Below are 16,022 nucleotides of genomic sequence, written 5' to 3' on the forward strand. Positions count from 1 at the left end.
GTTCGAATCCATGCCCCCTGCAGTGGACTCAGAGAGTCCTAACCACTGGACCACCAGGGGATTCCCAGCATTTTTTTTTTTAAGTTAACTAAAATCGTGCAAATGTGTGTGCACGCGTGTGCTAGTCGCTCAGTAGTGTTCGACTCTCAGTTGTGACCCTATGGACTCTATCTAGTCCGCCATGGGACTCCCTAGGCAAGGATACTGGAGTGGGTTGCCATGCCCTCCTCCTGGGCATCTTCCCGACCCAGCGATCGAACCCAGGTCTCCCGCATTGCAGGCGGATTCCAAGCAGATTCCTTACCATCTGAGCCACGTGGCTTAACACTGCTATCTGTTGAAGAAAACAAAGTCCATATGCGCAAACTACAGCCCAGATATGACTTATTATAGTGACTGCAGTTAGCCTGTGTGCAGCTGAGGACGACGCTCAGCTGTGGAGATGGTGTCAGGGAGAAGGCAGAGCCTCCGCTTATCCAAGGAGCCTTAGCAAGGAGAATCGTAAGAAAGGAAAGATGACCTGTGGGAGCTGGAAGCGAGTGATTGTAACGGCCAACAACTAAAAATGCCAGAGTCTGGTGTTTTTAAGACTTCTTTATTTGCCCCCCGCCCCCCCCCCCCCCCCCCAATCTTAGGGCCTTAGCTGCAGCAAGCAGGATCCTTATTGAAACCTGCGGAATCTTTAGTTGCAACACAAGATGCGGCAGACAGGAATCTAGATCCTCCACCAGGGATGGAACCAGGGACCCCTGCATTGGGAAAGCGGGGTCCCAGCCACTGGATCGTCAGGGAAATCCCCGGAATCTGATTATTCGTTCATCTTCCGTTTCACTAGATTTTGCCCTGTGGCTTTCCAAAGTGGTTGTAACACGCACGAACCTACCAGGAAGTGTGTACTATGCTTTTACGCATTGAGAAAAAAAAGGTTTGAAACACGTACAAACCGGACAACACGCTTTCTTCACTACAGCCTGGCTTTTCTGCCCACATAGCCATCCCCGTTGACTACAGCAGCGAGAACAGACCTGTAACCTCGCGCGCCCGAATGCTGCCCGAGGACGCACGCACACACCCGCACCCGGCGTGGCGTCTGACGCAGGCGCTGACGTCAACACGCTCGGGACGTCGGCGCCCGTTGGACCCCCTTGAAGGCCCCTTTCCGGGCTGTCTGGCAAGAGCCAAGTGTCAGCCTGTGTCGGTCGATTACCTCGCCCTCTTTTTCGCAAGAAATGACAGTATCCTCACAGGCTCTCCTCGTCCTCAGGGACAATAACCTCACCCTTCAGGAAAGGATGGCTGTCGGTCGGCGTTTCTTCAGGCAGCGCCGTGGGCAGCCCACAGGGCCTTGAAAGGCGCATGCGCGGCCCCGCCTCCTTCTTTTCGGCCGGAACCGCCATCTTCCAGGTAAAGGCCGGCGCGTGGCTCCCGCCGCCTCTCGTTTCTCTCCCGGCCCCTCAGGCGTGAGTTTCAACCCTGTAGCGGCTGAGGCCGCGCATGAAGCCCTAGAAAGGCTGTCTAGCTTTTCCGGGGGCCGCTGGCTCGAGTGGTGGGGCTGTGTCCATCCAGACCCGGGACCGCGGGCGCGGGGCTGGGCCGAGGCCGCGACCTGCTGAGGGGAAGAGCCCCAGAGAAGCGGGGCCGCAGCCCCTGGGTGACGTGACTCGGGTCTGTCGGAGCAAGGGAACTGGTCCCTCCTGCGCTTGCACGGCTTCAGCCCTGCTGACCTGGGATTCCTCGGACCGGCTCTGGGGCCGCGTGACCCTTTCTTTTCGAATGCCTTCAGGGTGGCATCCTTATTCTCGTTGCAGAAGCTGAAGTATATGTGCTGCGGGCTAGGGGCTTCAGGGTGGTAGGAACGGGTTGGCGGGGTGTGTGTGTGAGCCTGGGGCCTGGTCGGAGAACCGCAGAGGTGCCCAGAGTCCACCTGGACTAAGAAACCGAGGCCGTTAGTCGTTCATACAGAGGGAGTGATTTCGGGTCGTTTAAATGTTGTCTTGGGGCCCCAGTTGGACAAAGGGAAAATGCTTTTGCTGGCTATGGGTGTATTAATGCAGGGCAGCAAGTGTTGAGTACAGGGATTTCTGAATAGTTCTGTCTGATTTAGAAGTTTGGGGCGGGGAGGGGAGTTAAGCAAGAAAGCGCTTAGCCTTAGTTTTTGCGTCCTTCTGTCTAGTTTGTGGACTTCCCTGGTGGCTCAGACGGAAAAGCGTCTGCCTACCATGCGGGATACCCGGGTTCAATCCCTAGGTCCGGAAGATCTGGAGAAGGAAATGGCAACCCACTCCAGTACTCTTGCCTGGGAAATCCCAGGACAGAGGAGGCTGGCAGGCTAGTTTGTAGCAGCTGCCAGAGTTGCCCAAACTTCGAGATGTGCTCCGTCAGTTCAGTTCAGTCGCTCAGTCGTGTCCGACTCTTTGCGACACCATGAATCGCAGCACGCCAGGCCTCCCTGTCCATCACCAACTCCCGGAGTTCACTGAGACTCAAGTCCATAGAGTCAGTAATGCCATCCAGCCATCTCATCCTCTGTCGTCCCCTTCTCCTGCTCCCAATCCCTCCCAGCATCAGAGTCTTTTCCAATGAGTCAACTCTTCGCATGAGGTGGCCAAAGTACTGGAGTTGCAGCTTCAACATCATTCCCTCCAAAGAAATCCCAGGGCTGATCTCCTTCAGAATGGACTGGTTGGATCTCCTTGCAGTCCAAGGGACTCTCAAGAGTCTTCTCCAACACCACAGTTCAAAAGCATCAATTCTTCGGCGCTCAGCCTTCACAGTCCAACTCTCACATCCATACATGACCACAGGAAAAACCATAGCCTTGACTAGACGGACCTTTGTTGGCAAAGTAATGTCTCTGCTTTTGAATATGCTATCTAAGTTGGTCATAACTTTCCTTCCAAGGAGTAAGCATCTTTTAATTTCATGGCTGCAGTCACCATCTGCAGTGATTTTGGAGCCCCCAAAAATAAAGTCTGACACTGTTTCCCCCTCTATTTCCCATGAAGTGATGGGACCAGATGCCTCATCTTCGTTTTCTGAATGTTGAGTTTTAAGCCAACTTTTTCACTGTCCTCTTTCACCTTCATCAAGAGGCTTTTTAGTTCCTCTTCACTTTCTGCCATAAGGGTGGTGTCATTTGCATATCTGAGGTTACTGATATTTCTCGCGGCGATCTTGATTCCGGCTTGTGTTTCTTCCAGCCCAGCATTTCTCATGATGTACTCTGCATATAAGTTAAATAAGCAGGGTGACAATATACAACCTTGACGTACTCCTTTTCCTATTTGGAAACAGTCTGTTGTTCCATGTCCAGTTCTAACTGTTGCTTCCTGACCTGCATACAGGTTTCTCAAGAGGCAGGTCAGGTGGTCTGGTATTCCCATGTCTTTCAGAATTTAACACAGTTTATTGTGATCCACACAGTCAAAGGCTTTGGCATAGTCAGTAAAAAGAAATAGATGTTTTTTTGGAACTCTCTTGCTTTTTCCATGATCCAGCGGATGTTGGCAATTTGATCTCTGATTCCTCTGCCTTTTCTAAAACCAGCTTGAACAACTGGAAGTTCACGGTTCACGTGTTGCTGAAGCCTGGCTTGGAGAATTTTGAGCATTACTTTACTGGTGTGTGAGATGAGTGCAGTTGTGCAGTAGTTTGAGCATTATTTGGCATTGCTTTTCTTTGGGATTGGAATAAAAACTGACCTTTTCTGGTACCGTGGGCACTGCTGAGTTTTCAAAATCTGCTGGCATATTGAGTGCAGCACTTTCACAGCATCATCTTTCAGGATTTGAAATAGCTCAACTGGAATTCCATCACCTCCACTAGCTTTGTTCGTAGTGATGCTTTCTAAGGCCCACTTGACTTCACATTTCAGGATGTCTGGCTCTAGGTCAGTGATCACACCAACATGATTACCTGGATCGTGATGATCTTTTTTGTACAGTTCTTCTGTGTATTCGTGCCACCTCTTCTTAATATCTTCTGCTTCTGTTAGGTCCATACCATTTCTGTCCTTTATCGAGCCCATCTTTGCATGAAATGTTCCTTTGGTATCTCTGATTTTCTTGAAGAGATCTCTAGTCTTTCCCATTATATTGTTTTCCTCTATTTCTTTGCAAAAGGCAAGTCATGTGTCTTGGGTCGTGAATGGATTTCTAACTAGTGGGCTCAGTAGTCAAGAAATGATTTACTGATACCCACAGAGCGTGTCTCCTTGTTTATGAACGTAAGGCGAGTTTATATGAACTTAGTACAAATGTAGAGTTGAGAATTGAAGCAGTATTTAGGCTTGATAGATTCTTCTTGCCTTTCTTTTTTGTTGTGGATATTTTTTTTAAAAGTTTTTATAGGCATATAGTCAGTCAATTTACAATGTTAGTTTGTAGTGTACAGCAGAGTGAATCAGTTATACATAAGTCTTTCTTTTTTTTAATATTCTTTTCCCATATAGACCATTACAGAGTAATTAGTAGAATGTGAAGTAAGAGTGTGCACAGTGGTTTAACTTTGATGGGTTAGCTAAAACATTCTGTTTCCTTGCCAGGCAAGTCATATGAAAAAGATTCTTGGGAGTCACTTTTGAAGATATGGTAACATATTGAGAGATTGATTTAGGTTAGAACACTGTGTTCTAACTTGTGATCTCCTTGTGGTAGGAGTCGTTGCCAGCAATGGTAGTTCTCTTGGGTGATCTGAAGCAATTAAAACCATTATTTTGAGCTTTGGGGAAACAAAGTGAAAAGTTTAACAGTGTAGATACACCTTACATTTCCTGGTAAACAACTGAGTAATTAGATAAGTGAGTTAGAGATTTTTGATAAGTTAATAGATGCTGTATAAGAGAAACCTGTAGGTTGAAAGGGGGGGTATCCAATATGCAAAAATAAAAGACTTGAGTTTTGTGCTTTGCCTTCTAGTAATTCCAGTGCTCTTGGCAGTCTCAGAAATAGTATGCCAGGGTCCTGTTGTGTTTTTATATTCTCATAGGGAAAGTGCTGGTTTGGATTCTGAAATCCAGTTCTGCTTCTTAGACTTTTTAGGTGATTTTGACAAAAATCTTGGTAAAATTACTGCTTTTTCCCCTTTTATAAGAGCTATTGATTGGTGAGCCAGCCTTGTAGATTGTTCCCTGATTCTGATGTTGCTACTGAAATGAGTGCATTTGTCATTACATATTTTTTGGTTAAAGGAGAAGATGACACTGTTGACACTGTGTTTGAGTGTTCTGTGCTTTCTGGTTTCAGTGATTCGCCAAGATGACCAACACAAAGGGAAAGAGGCGGGGCACCCGCTACATGTTCTCCAGGCCTTTCAGAAAACATGGTGAGTGGAGCTGCCCTCCTCCTGGTTTATTGCCTATGTGTTGCGGTTCATACAGTGTGTTGTTAATAAATGACACTGATTAATCAGCATCTGCCTTTTAATATAAAACATGCATTTTATATATAATTTCTAAATTGTTGGCTATCAAGATAAAGTACTTGTAACAGCCAAAAAGTGTGTTGAAGGCTAGTAAGTATTTCTTTTACTCTCGATATTGACTGTTTTGTGTGTTGTTTTTTTTTTCTTTTTCTTTTTCTTTTTCTTTTTGCAGGAGTTGTTCCTTTGGCCACATACATGCGAATCTACAGGAAGGGTGATATTGTAGATATCAAGGTAAATTATAAAACTGGAGAATTAACCACGGAGTAACATTAGAAGTTAGAAAAGTTGTTGAAATTTGAACAGTGTGTATTCCATCTTTTTGTCTTCCTAATTGAGGGGAAATCCATTTACTGAGGAGGAGCTCCTTAGAGTGTGGAATGGCTATTGCAATTTTACTTTCAAAAACAAGCTTTTAAAATGCTATTTTTGAGTCTTAAGAATTTTCTCATTACTTGTTTTTAACAGCTAGTGGAAAAGTTAGGGGGGAAATCATAAGAACTTAAGTGTATGTGTCCTGGCACTCCAGAGCTTAATGATGATTGTCTTTTTGATTGCTTAAAGCAACGTGAAAATGACATTTCACCGGCTCTGAGAGCTCTTGAGTTGCCTTTTAAAGAAAAAAAATTAAAATATCTTACTTTGGGTTTAAAAGGAGGGGGGAAATTGCTGGCATAACATTGACTTCCTTTCTAAACAGGGAATGGGTACTGTTCAAAAAGGAATGCCCCACAAATGTTACCATGGCAAAACTGGAAGAGTCTACAATGTCACCCAGCATGCTGTTGGCATCATTGTAAACAAACAAGTTAAGTAAGTAAGGTCTAATTCTTTGTATATTGCCTCACACCCCCTTTCACTTTGCCAATTGGACTTATGTCTTTATTGGTCATTCAAGTGGGGCAAAGGAAATAACCTTTTAAAACTCAGGCAAACTGGGTGTTTGTCTTGTAACCTGTCAGAGGAAACATTGTAATAAACTTAGTTTGCACCTTACAATGTTAAAGCCTTATGGAGTATGTTAACTAAGTAGTTATAGTTTTCAGAAGGTAAGTTTAATAAGTTGTACGTTTTATTAGTGGTCTGGTTTTGCTTAAATTATTTGGTACTTGAGAGTCTGTCATCTCACAGAAGAGAGCTTATGAATGGGGATGTTTGCCTCAACACCCAGTTCAGCAAGATTTAATAAATGATTGTAAATTTGCTGTCATCTTGTCTCTGGGTAGAGGTTCATGGTTTAAAGTAAAACCCATGAAAGGATTCTCTGAATTTAGGCTGTGTTTTTGATGAAGCACTTACAAGGCTCTTTTTTCTCCAGGGGCAAGATTCTTGCCAAGAGAATTAATGTGCGTATCGAGCATATTAAGCACTCTAAGAGCCGAGATAGCTTCCTGAAACGTGTGAAGGAAAATGATCAGAAAAAGAAGGAAGCCAAAGAGAAAGGGACTTGGGTTCAGCTGAAGCGCCAGGTGAGTGCTTGGCAGGGTTTCTTGGTGTTGAGTGTGTTATTGGTTCTGGGAACAGTTTGAAATTGAGTTACAGTACTTTATAAATTACTCCCTTGTGTTTTTTTAGCCTGCTCCACCCAGAGAAGCACACTTTGTGAGGACCAATGGAAAGGAACCCGAACTGTTGGAGCCCATTCCCTATGAATTCATGGCCTGATGGGTGTAGAAATAAAGACCTGGACTGTGCAAATGATTCTCTTAATTGAGTAGAGGTGTTGTGTCCAAATTGAGTGGGTGATGTCTTTTCAAATTTAGTGTTTTTTCTTCCTGAAAGGTGTAAGATAGTTTGTTGTTCAGTATGCTCCATTTTTTAATACACTGCCAGATATTATTTATAAAGTATTTTTACTTCTTGGAAAATAGCCTATTAAATCCCTGTTTTGGGGGGGGATATAATGAATGAAAGATTATCTGTTGCATTATAGTTGAGTTCAGGAAAAGTTGATTACTCTTAATTGCATCATAAATAGATATGTTTTGAGGATCAGGAACTTAACTTTGAAGCCTGAGCTGTTTAGACCATTCATGCAGCAGTGCTCAGCAGAGTGTTAAAAACCAGAGGACCTTTTTTATTTAAACTGATGTGGCCTTCTAAGCACTTAATAAAATGTACTCAAAAAATTTGGAATAAGTTCAGTTTTGCCCATTCTGCATGAAAGGAAGCAGAGGCACAAGTCAAGTAAGGTGCCAAGGTTATGAGGGGGGAGAGTTGGGCAAGGATTTATTGCTTCATAGTAATAATATTTTAAAGCTACTTAGTGTATTTGGAGCACATTTTGGGTTCTGTTACTTCCTGGGTATTTTTAATTGGATGTGGTAAACACCCAGTAGGGCCTTGATCCCATCCCACTCCCCTGCCTTCAGGATTCTGTGGTAGTACCTGTAGCGAGCTTGTTTAAAGGGTGTTCTCTCCCCACTGTTAGAGACAAGAACCTGTGTGTAATGTTGGTAAATGCTGTGAATGAGTGAAACCCTGGTGTTGGCGGCCTTCGGTTTTATCTGGGGTGGCAGGATGGTCGTAGGTCTGCTTTGGAGTCCAGCAGACCTGGCACTGAGTCTTGGATTCCTGACCTAACACAGTGAGTGTGGTTGGTTATTAATTGCCCTTAAAGATGCACACCTAGTGGTGGAGGGTTATGTTTAAACATGACTGTTGGGCAAAAGAAATTGTTTACCACCACTGCAGAAAAGGAGAACCGTAATGAATTGCATCTGTTGGCATTCCCGTTCTGTGTTTTTCAAGGTAAGTTGATGGTGCCACTTATGCACCAGTTGAAGTCACTGCCTACTTGAAAATTCTATTCTATGAATGTCACAGCCATTCTTCCCTCCGGCCTTTTTAGTCACTTTCTCTTCATTTCTTGTAGCTACTGTTAGAGTGGCTTCAAGACTTCCCACTTACTGATCCTCTTGTAATGCACACTGCTTAGCCTGTGTTTGCTTCTGCCTTTGCAAAGCGGAAAGATCTCCCCCTCCGGGGTGGCTGTGGAGGTTTGATTGGAAGCCAAGTAAAACACACAACATGGTGTCACACAGTGTTTGGTGACAACATTGTGATCTGTTGAGTTTGCAGTTTTCATCCAGGGCAGGAATATTAAAACAGCTGTCTGTAACTGTGAAGTCCAGGTCCTACTAAATATTCTTTTCCTACATGATGGCTCTATTAGGAAAATGCTGTGCATTGCCCAAGTTCTGCACATACACTTGCCTTGGCCCAAAACACCCATACTTGGCTTTCTTCATTTGACAGAATTTCTGCTTGTCCTTCATTTACCTTGAATCATAGATGAACCATCCCTGATAAAAGCATGTTAAGGAAGGGTATGAAAGTGCTTGGAATCAGATGATAATCTGGTTTAGGTTGATGGAATGAAATCCACCCTCCCCCCCCCGCCAAAAAAAAAAACACTTCCCAAGACAGGTGTTCGATCCCTGGGTTGGGAAGATCCCGTGGAGAAGGGAAAAGCTACCAGCTTAAGTATTCTGGCCTGGAGAATTCCATGGACTACTGCTGAGTGATTTTCACTTCCTTTACCAGCTGAGCCACCAGGGAAGCCCAAGAAGACGAGTGGGTAGCCTATCCCTTCTCCAGCTGATCTTTCCAACCCAGGAACCAGATTCTCCTGGCATTGCAGGTGGATTCTTTACCAACTGAGCTATGTATGAGGGAAGCCCCTGGCACATATGTCCTTGATAAATGCTCTTGGATGAGAAAAGCACTGCCTTTTTTCTTTTTTTTTTAAGTAGACATCTACTTTAGGTGGTTTTATTTTCCTGTGGACTTTATAAACTACAGGAAAATAAAGTAGATGTCTACTTGTTTTAAAAGGCAGTGCTTTTCTCATTCAAGAGCATTTATTGACTACAGTGACTGTTATAAACTACAGTGTTTCTGAATTTTGAGGGCTAACCAACCACGTTGCTCAGTAATGAGTTATTAAATATTTCATGTAATGTGGAAACATTAAGATACTTCAAACCTTTGTTCATTCTCCAGCAAGTCATGCTAACCTTGTTTTGTGTTGCTCCTGTAAAATGAGGATTGTCTGCAAGTCCGACAGATTGGACCAAAGGATTTTCTACAAGTCCTTTGTGCGCTTTGAGTGATTCCACGTTTAACTCACTAAATGAAGTGTAACTTGACTTGTCAAAAAGGAAATGGAGGATCATGGGACACAGTGCTGGAGGGCTGCTGAGGCTAGACCAGAGAAAGGGCTGCAGATGGGCCCGGCCACGCAGAGGGGAGGTCACCAGGAAATGGGAACTCCTCTGTCTGGTGTGCAGTACAGCAGTTTTATAAATTGCTGTCATTGGTGAGACTATGAATCTGCATCCTCAGGCACAGTACTGAATTTCAGATTCTTGATACTGATTGCTTTCCTAAAGGGTTATACCAGTCTGTACTCTGTGAGTGAGTGAAAATGCTTGTCTTTTCACTCTCCCCAGTTGTTGCTAATTTGTTGCTGCTCTCAGTTGTGTCACTCTGTGACCCCATAGACTATAGCCCGCCAGGCTCCTCTGTCCACAGGGATTCTCCAGGCCAGAATACTGGACTGGGTTGCCATTTCCTTCTCCAGGGGATCTTCCTGACCCAGGAATCAAACCCAGGTCTCCAGCATTGCAGGAGTATTCTTTACTGTCTGAGCCACCAGGGAAGCGCATTATAATTTAGTCCTTGCTAATCTGGTGGAAGAAAACGTTGAATTACTGAATTGGGCTTTCGTTAGCTTCTGGGCCACTTACCTGGTTTCCTTTTGCCTCCACTGCCATCTCTGCTGAACCTCCCTGTGTTTCTGACCTTTATTCTCACATTCAAAGCCCTGTATCATCTGGCCTCTACCTGCCTTTCTGAGATCTTGTACCACTTCCAGCCAAAGTCAGATTCAGTAAGTTAGGAGATGGTTACTGTCACTTCCCCTACTTTACCCTGAAAGGAGGTTAAGCACCCTTAAGGAAGTTACAACCTAGGAGAAGAAGTCCAATCAGAAATCCTATTTAAATCAAGGCAAAATAAGGCTTCGAGAGGTGCATTGACACTACACTGCCCTTGTTTTCACCAATTATTCTTGCTTGCTTTTGTTTGCTTGACCCTTTCCACTACTGCTGCCTTCATTTCAGCTTATGGACTGCTGAGAGCCAGCAAATGAAACAAACAGCTTCTCCTGTGTCTCATTTCTTTTGTAGCTTCAACTCCCAGTCTCCCACTCAAATCTGGCTCCCACCTACACCACTCTAATGAAACTACTCCTAGAGGTCACCAAACACCCTGCTAATTAAATCTGGAGACTTTTCCAGTTTGGCTTCATCTCCCTAGTATTTGTCAGGGCCAGGAAATTGTTTTCCTTTCAAAGGCTTCGGCCGTCATGCACGTGTGTATCTCCTGCATTGGCAGGTGGGTTCTTTCCCACGATGCCACCTGGGAAGGCCCTTCTGCCATCATCTTTTCACCAAATTCCCTGCCTGTCTAACTCCCTCGGCCACTTTATTTTGGATCTTCCTTGAGGTTCCACGTCTGTCCCTCCTAAGTTCTTTCTAGGAGCAGTGGTTCTTCAAGTATGGTGCCCCAGAGGCAGCATCCACGTCTAGGAACTTGTTTAAAATGCAAACCTACCCCAGAGCCACTGAGTCAGAAATTCTGCCAGTCAAGCCTGGCACTTGAAACAAGCTCCCTGGATGATTGAGAAGCATTCTCAAATGTGAGATCCGCTAGATTTATCTTTAGCCATCTCTAATAAACTTGAGACTCAATTTCAGAGCTCACTTTCTCTGAAGCTCTACATCTGTATTTCCAACTCTTGGGCATCTCTTGTTTAGTGCAACTATTTTACAGATGATCTTGGAAGCTTTTATTAGTGGAGAGATGAATTAAATTGAAACGCTTGAGCTTTGTGTGTGCTGATAAAAGTATGTGCCTGCCTTGAAATGCAGGTCCTTTAATTAGTAACCATCACAAAGTATGCATTTATAAATGAATCCCTTACTGTACAATTCCCTTTTTTCCACACATCCCAATGAGAATGAAGAAAAATATTCTAACTATAAAACTTTTCACCCTGTTCTTAATAAGAGCCACAATCGTGATTGAAGCTGTGTGGCTTCTTGGACTTTCTCTTCTGATCTAGCCAGGTATCACTGAAGGCCTTATGTTCGTGTTCAGCTGAAGCCAATCTGAAGGGTTGAATGAGCTACATCTCTGAAATTTCCTTCTAAATGTTTGGCAAAACAAAAAAACCTCAGTTTCATATCTCTTCTATATTCCCATTAGCGTAGATTTGCATTTTTTTTCTGTACTAGGATAGGAAAGATTCTAAAATATAAACAATTGCTAAAATTTAGCAATAGGCATCACTATAACAGGTTTTTTTTTTGAGCACAGGAGAATTTCAAGCTGAATTTGATTTGTTTGGGATATGAGTGTTTATAGCATATTCATCCCAGCCCTATTTAAAAGGGAAAAATTAGTATTGTTTGAGTGAGAAATCTTCATAGAATCTTAGGCAGATTGCTTGGTTATGAAAAGAGTGAGGCAGAAACTGCAGCTATTATGCTAAGATGGAGAATGTACAAAGGCATGAAAAACCATCCAAGACTCTACTGTGGGTCTTTTCAAACAGCAGGAGCCATGTGGTGAGGAGCCACGGATGGGCCATCTCTCAGAGTCCCACATAAAAAAAGCATAGAGAATCCTCACAGAACTTTCTCAGCAAGAGTGCAGTTTATGGAAATCATTTGGTTTAGAAAAGGGATGCCATGGGGTACTCTTTGCTGTCTATCAAATGAGATGATGGCTTAGCTCAAGGGGAGATGTGATTGAGTGTCTGCTCCTGAGAAAGAACAAGAGTTCCGATTAATTTCTCACAGGAGATGAATAAGCAAACAGCTTGAAGATGCTTGACAGCAGAGATGTCGCCTGTCCTTTGCATACTGACAGCACTGGCACTTGCATGTACTAGGGGTCGCCTCCTCAGAGACAGGTCAGGGGTGTTCAGGAGCCCCCAGATGAAGCCACAGTATGGCCTTCACTACCATCCACAGTCTGCTCCCCAACATTTGGGGTCGTTTTACTGTTCAATTGCTAAGTCGTGTCCAACTCTTTATGACCCCATGGACTGCAGCACTACAGGCTTCCCTGTTCTTCACTATGTCCCGGAATTTGTTCAGATTAATGTCCATTGAGTCCGTGATGCCATCCAGCCATCTCATCCTCTCATCCTCTGTTGGCCCCTACTCTCCTCTTGCCACCAATCTTTCCCAGCATCAGGGTCTACTGCATCTGATCTGAGGCTATGTGCCACACACGTCCTACCTTCCTGGTTTTGCTCATGCTGCTCTCCCAGCTAGATAAGACCTGTCTCTACCCTTGTGTTTCCATCTATCCAATATGCCCAGAGACCAGTCTTTTCTCCCTGTAGCTTTCCCTGATAACCTGACCCCCACCTCATATTTCTAACATAAGGTCAAGGTATGCAGCATTATAAACCAGCGTCTTGTGTACATTGCAAAGCGATCACCGCCAAAGCTACAGTTAACATACAGGTGGTCCCCTTCACTCTTTTCACCTCCTTTCCAACCTTCCCCTCCGGTAACCACCTGTCTTGCTCTCTGTATCCGTGAGTTTGTTTTTAAGTATAGCTGACTTATATTAAGTGCACAGCATAGTGTTTCAATACTTATAAAGATTATACTCCATTAAAAGTTATTCAAGGGACTTCCCTGGCTGTCCCATTGGTTAAGACCCTGTGCTTCCACTGCAGGGGGTGTAGGTTTGATCCCTGATCAGGGAACTAGATCCCACATGCCTCTCAGGGTGGCCAAAAAGTTAAAAAAAAAATTTTTTTTTTACCCATTTCACAGGATTAAGATTAAGGGAGAATTAAGATAATTGAAAATTCTTTTGTAAACTCAAGAATAATATATAAATGATAATTGGATAATTATTTTAATTAACTTCACAAAGGGGATGTCTGTGAAGGCAGGTGAGAGTGTCTTACACATTATTGTCCTCTCAGTAAATGTTTGATAATAGAAAGCTGTTCTCTGTGTTCTGTACCAGCGCTTAGCAGCTTTGCTGAGAGTAGATTTTCAATCATTTGACTGCTGAACTGAAATAAAGTAGGGAGTGGGTAGAGAACAGAGCCTAATTTTTATACTGGGGAATTTAGGATACACAGGAAAGGTAGCTGACATTGAGTGATGGTGCTGGAAGAGATGTTCTTGAAGTCCAGGAGGATCCCTGGCAAAGTTTTGTCTAGGGCTGGAAATCAAACTCCTTCCTGTGGTTGGTGAAGGTTAATAGAGTCCGGAGCCTGCTATTTGCGTAGTACCAAATCTACTCTTCACACTTCTAAACACCCACAGATCTGTATATTCATATCTGCGCCTACACACTTCTATTATCTTTTTAAAACCACTTCAGCATGCCTGTGATATGTTGCTTGCACAGCCATATTACATAACTCTGGATACAAAGAAATTCAAATGAAATAGAAGACAAGCACCTACAGTTTAGGCAAGGCTATTTATAATTCTACCGTTCAGGTACACACCTGCATTGAAAGGTCATGGGTGATCTTGTGTGTTTGCAAATGCAAAGAGCTTTCCAAGGAGAATGGAGGAGTAACGTTTCGAGCTCTCTGAGCAAAGGTGCAGTGTAAGTACAGACAGAACATAACGCCACCGGGCAGAGAACAGTTTTAGGGATCTTCCCTATGGGGTGACCTTAACCTACAATGATCGTATATACGTGAGAACGTAAGAAAGTCAGGTGAGGAGACACGCCCACGATTCAGCCAAGAAAGGGCTCTCTTGCCCCTTGTAAATACTACGTTTTAGCCTCAGGAGAGTGAGGGTGTGTGGACAGAGCCCATGACTGCTGCTCAGCACGCGTCCCCTCTTCCACCACTGGGCTCCTAGCATAGTAGTGGTGTGTGTCACCTCCAGGAGGAGCTGACTCGAGCTCGTCCTGGTCTTTTCTGCTGGGCATTGGAAACACTTGTTCCCAGCTTCTCAGTTCTGGCCACTGGGACGTAAGAGAGCCTGCTGGGTTCTGAGAGTTACTTTATTTCATAATAAAAAGAGACAGAGGGTTCCCTCCTTCCCTTCTGGCTTGGATGAGTACTTGATGTTTGGTGAAGCAGGAGCCATTCTGTGCTCAAGAAGCAGAGGCCAAGAGAAACCTGAAAGGCAGAAGCCCAGGTCCCTGTCACTGAACCTGGTGATTTCAAGGTGGTTCTGTAAGTCACCACCATCTCTGTGGGATTTTTCCCCGGTCAGGGAAGGAGGGTCTGGGCTTCACGTCTCTCCGGTCAGACTGAGGCTGCACAGAAAGGGACTGCTTGTGCAAAGCCAAAAGCCAGTTCAGCTGACATAAGGCGATCCCTCTCAGGGTGTTTCTTGGAACACTTTCTCCTGAGAGCAAGTTAATCTCAAAACCAGGGTTTGGGGAACGAGGTTACACATGTGACTTCTGTCTTCTCCAGTTTACACAGTGAAGACCCCATTCATTCAGAAAGTCAGTCAGTGAACTCACATTTATTAACAGCCTCCTAAGATACCACTATGTGCTGGGCATCCAAGACCAAGCTAGAGGCCCTGCATTCCGGGAGACAGACATGAAATAAACACTCTACTAGGCAGTAATGACAGCTGGGGGTCAGTGCTGCCAAGGGTGCCCTGAGAGTGCATCACTGGGTACAAGGCTGAGGATGACAGAGATCAGAGGAAGCGACCCCGGGGGAGGGGGAAGGAAACCAGTCCACTCCCAGATTCTTCAGGCAAGAAGCCAGGCGAGCAGGAGGGAGGGAGCCGAGGAGACCCCAGGAGACTGAGGCAGAAGAAATGAGGGAACTTGGCGATTAACCCATGTGGATGTGAGAGGGGTCAGAGTCAAGGCCTTTAAGGGCGAGAACTGAGAGCCAGGCTGTTTAGCCTGGCCACTGTGAGCTCGGAAACTCAAGACAGGCGCCCTTTTGCTTTTGTGTCCTCTTCCTCCCCTTTCCACGCCCACCCTAAACTCCACTTTACACCTAGAAGTAAGCACTTGTATAACGAAGCAAACGAGTGACTCAGGTCCTAGGACGGGATCTGATGGAGAATTAGTCCGGAGGCAGAGCTCTCAGTGGATGGGATGCTGATTAAGTGTCGCTAAAGAGTCAATTCAGCCGGCGTCAGCAGCCAGGCTGAGTCTGGAGGCTGAGCTGTGAACGACCGCTTCCCCAAGGGGCCTTCACAAATCTGGAGCGAGGTCACACTGACCGCGCCTCCCTTCCACTAACAGTCAGGGCACTTCTCCTTAATAATGCCGCCCCTCAGCATCTTTCAACGATACAAATGGCAACATTGGACAGGAGTTTATCCTTCCCATTGATGCGGAAACATCTGGCCGATCGCCTTTTTCCTCTTCCTTTCGTCCCCCAGCTCGTAACTCTGATCTCAGATTCACCCACTGGTCTAGTGACCCAGGGCTCGCCTCTGAGGGATGCAGGGGCCGCCCGGGCAATGCTGGCGCAGTGGAGGCGGGGTCTCCAGGGCCCGGGGGCTGGCGTGGAGCGTCAGGCAGCGACGCGGTGGTGACGGTCGCCCGGGCCCTCCGGC

The 16,022-nt window shown here is 45.2% G+C and overlaps 2 protein-coding genes across 3 annotated transcripts in view; both read left to right on the forward strand.

Moving 5' to 3' along the window:
- The first annotated feature begins 1,370 nt into the window (after window positions 1-1,370).
- Window positions 1,371-7,131, forward strand: RPL21 (ribosomal protein L21). Of its 2 annotated transcripts, none has more exons than XM_010851211.1 (6): window positions 1,371-1,404; window positions 5,244-5,322; window positions 5,594-5,655; window positions 6,122-6,234; window positions 6,740-6,890; window positions 6,997-7,131. In XM_010851211.1, the coding sequence occupies exons 2-6, from the start codon at window positions 5,256-5,258 to the stop codon at window positions 7,084-7,086; spliced, it is 483 nt and encodes a 160-aa protein (XP_010849513.1). In that variant the 5' UTR covers window positions 1,371-1,404; window positions 5,244-5,255; the 3' UTR covers window positions 7,087-7,131. The 2 variants fall into 2 exon arrangements, with proteins under 2 accessions (XP_010849513.1, XP_010849512.1); XM_010851210.1 differs by having other exon boundaries at window positions 1,382-1,460.
- A 944-nt stretch (window positions 7,132-8,075) lies between these two features.
- The window catches only part of RASL11A (RAS-like, family 11, member A), a 10,829-nt gene continuing 2,882 nt past the window's right edge, over window positions 8,076-16,022 (forward strand). The window contains exons 1-3 of the mRNA XM_010851256.1: window positions 8,076-8,172; window positions 10,248-10,315; window positions 15,846-15,997. Coding sequence (XP_010849558.1) covers window positions 8,076-8,172; window positions 10,248-10,315; window positions 15,846-15,997 — 317 coding nt within the window. The remainder of the gene's footprint in view (window positions 8,173-10,247; window positions 10,316-15,845; window positions 15,998-16,022) is intronic.

This window comes from Bison bison, unplaced genomic scaffold, assembly GCF_000754665.1.
Source record: "Bison bison bison isolate TAMUID 2011002044 unplaced genomic scaffold, Bison_UMD1.0 scf7180017864299, whole genome shotgun sequence".
Classification (NCBI taxonomy): domain Eukaryota; kingdom Metazoa; phylum Chordata; class Mammalia; order Artiodactyla; family Bovidae; genus Bison; species Bison bison.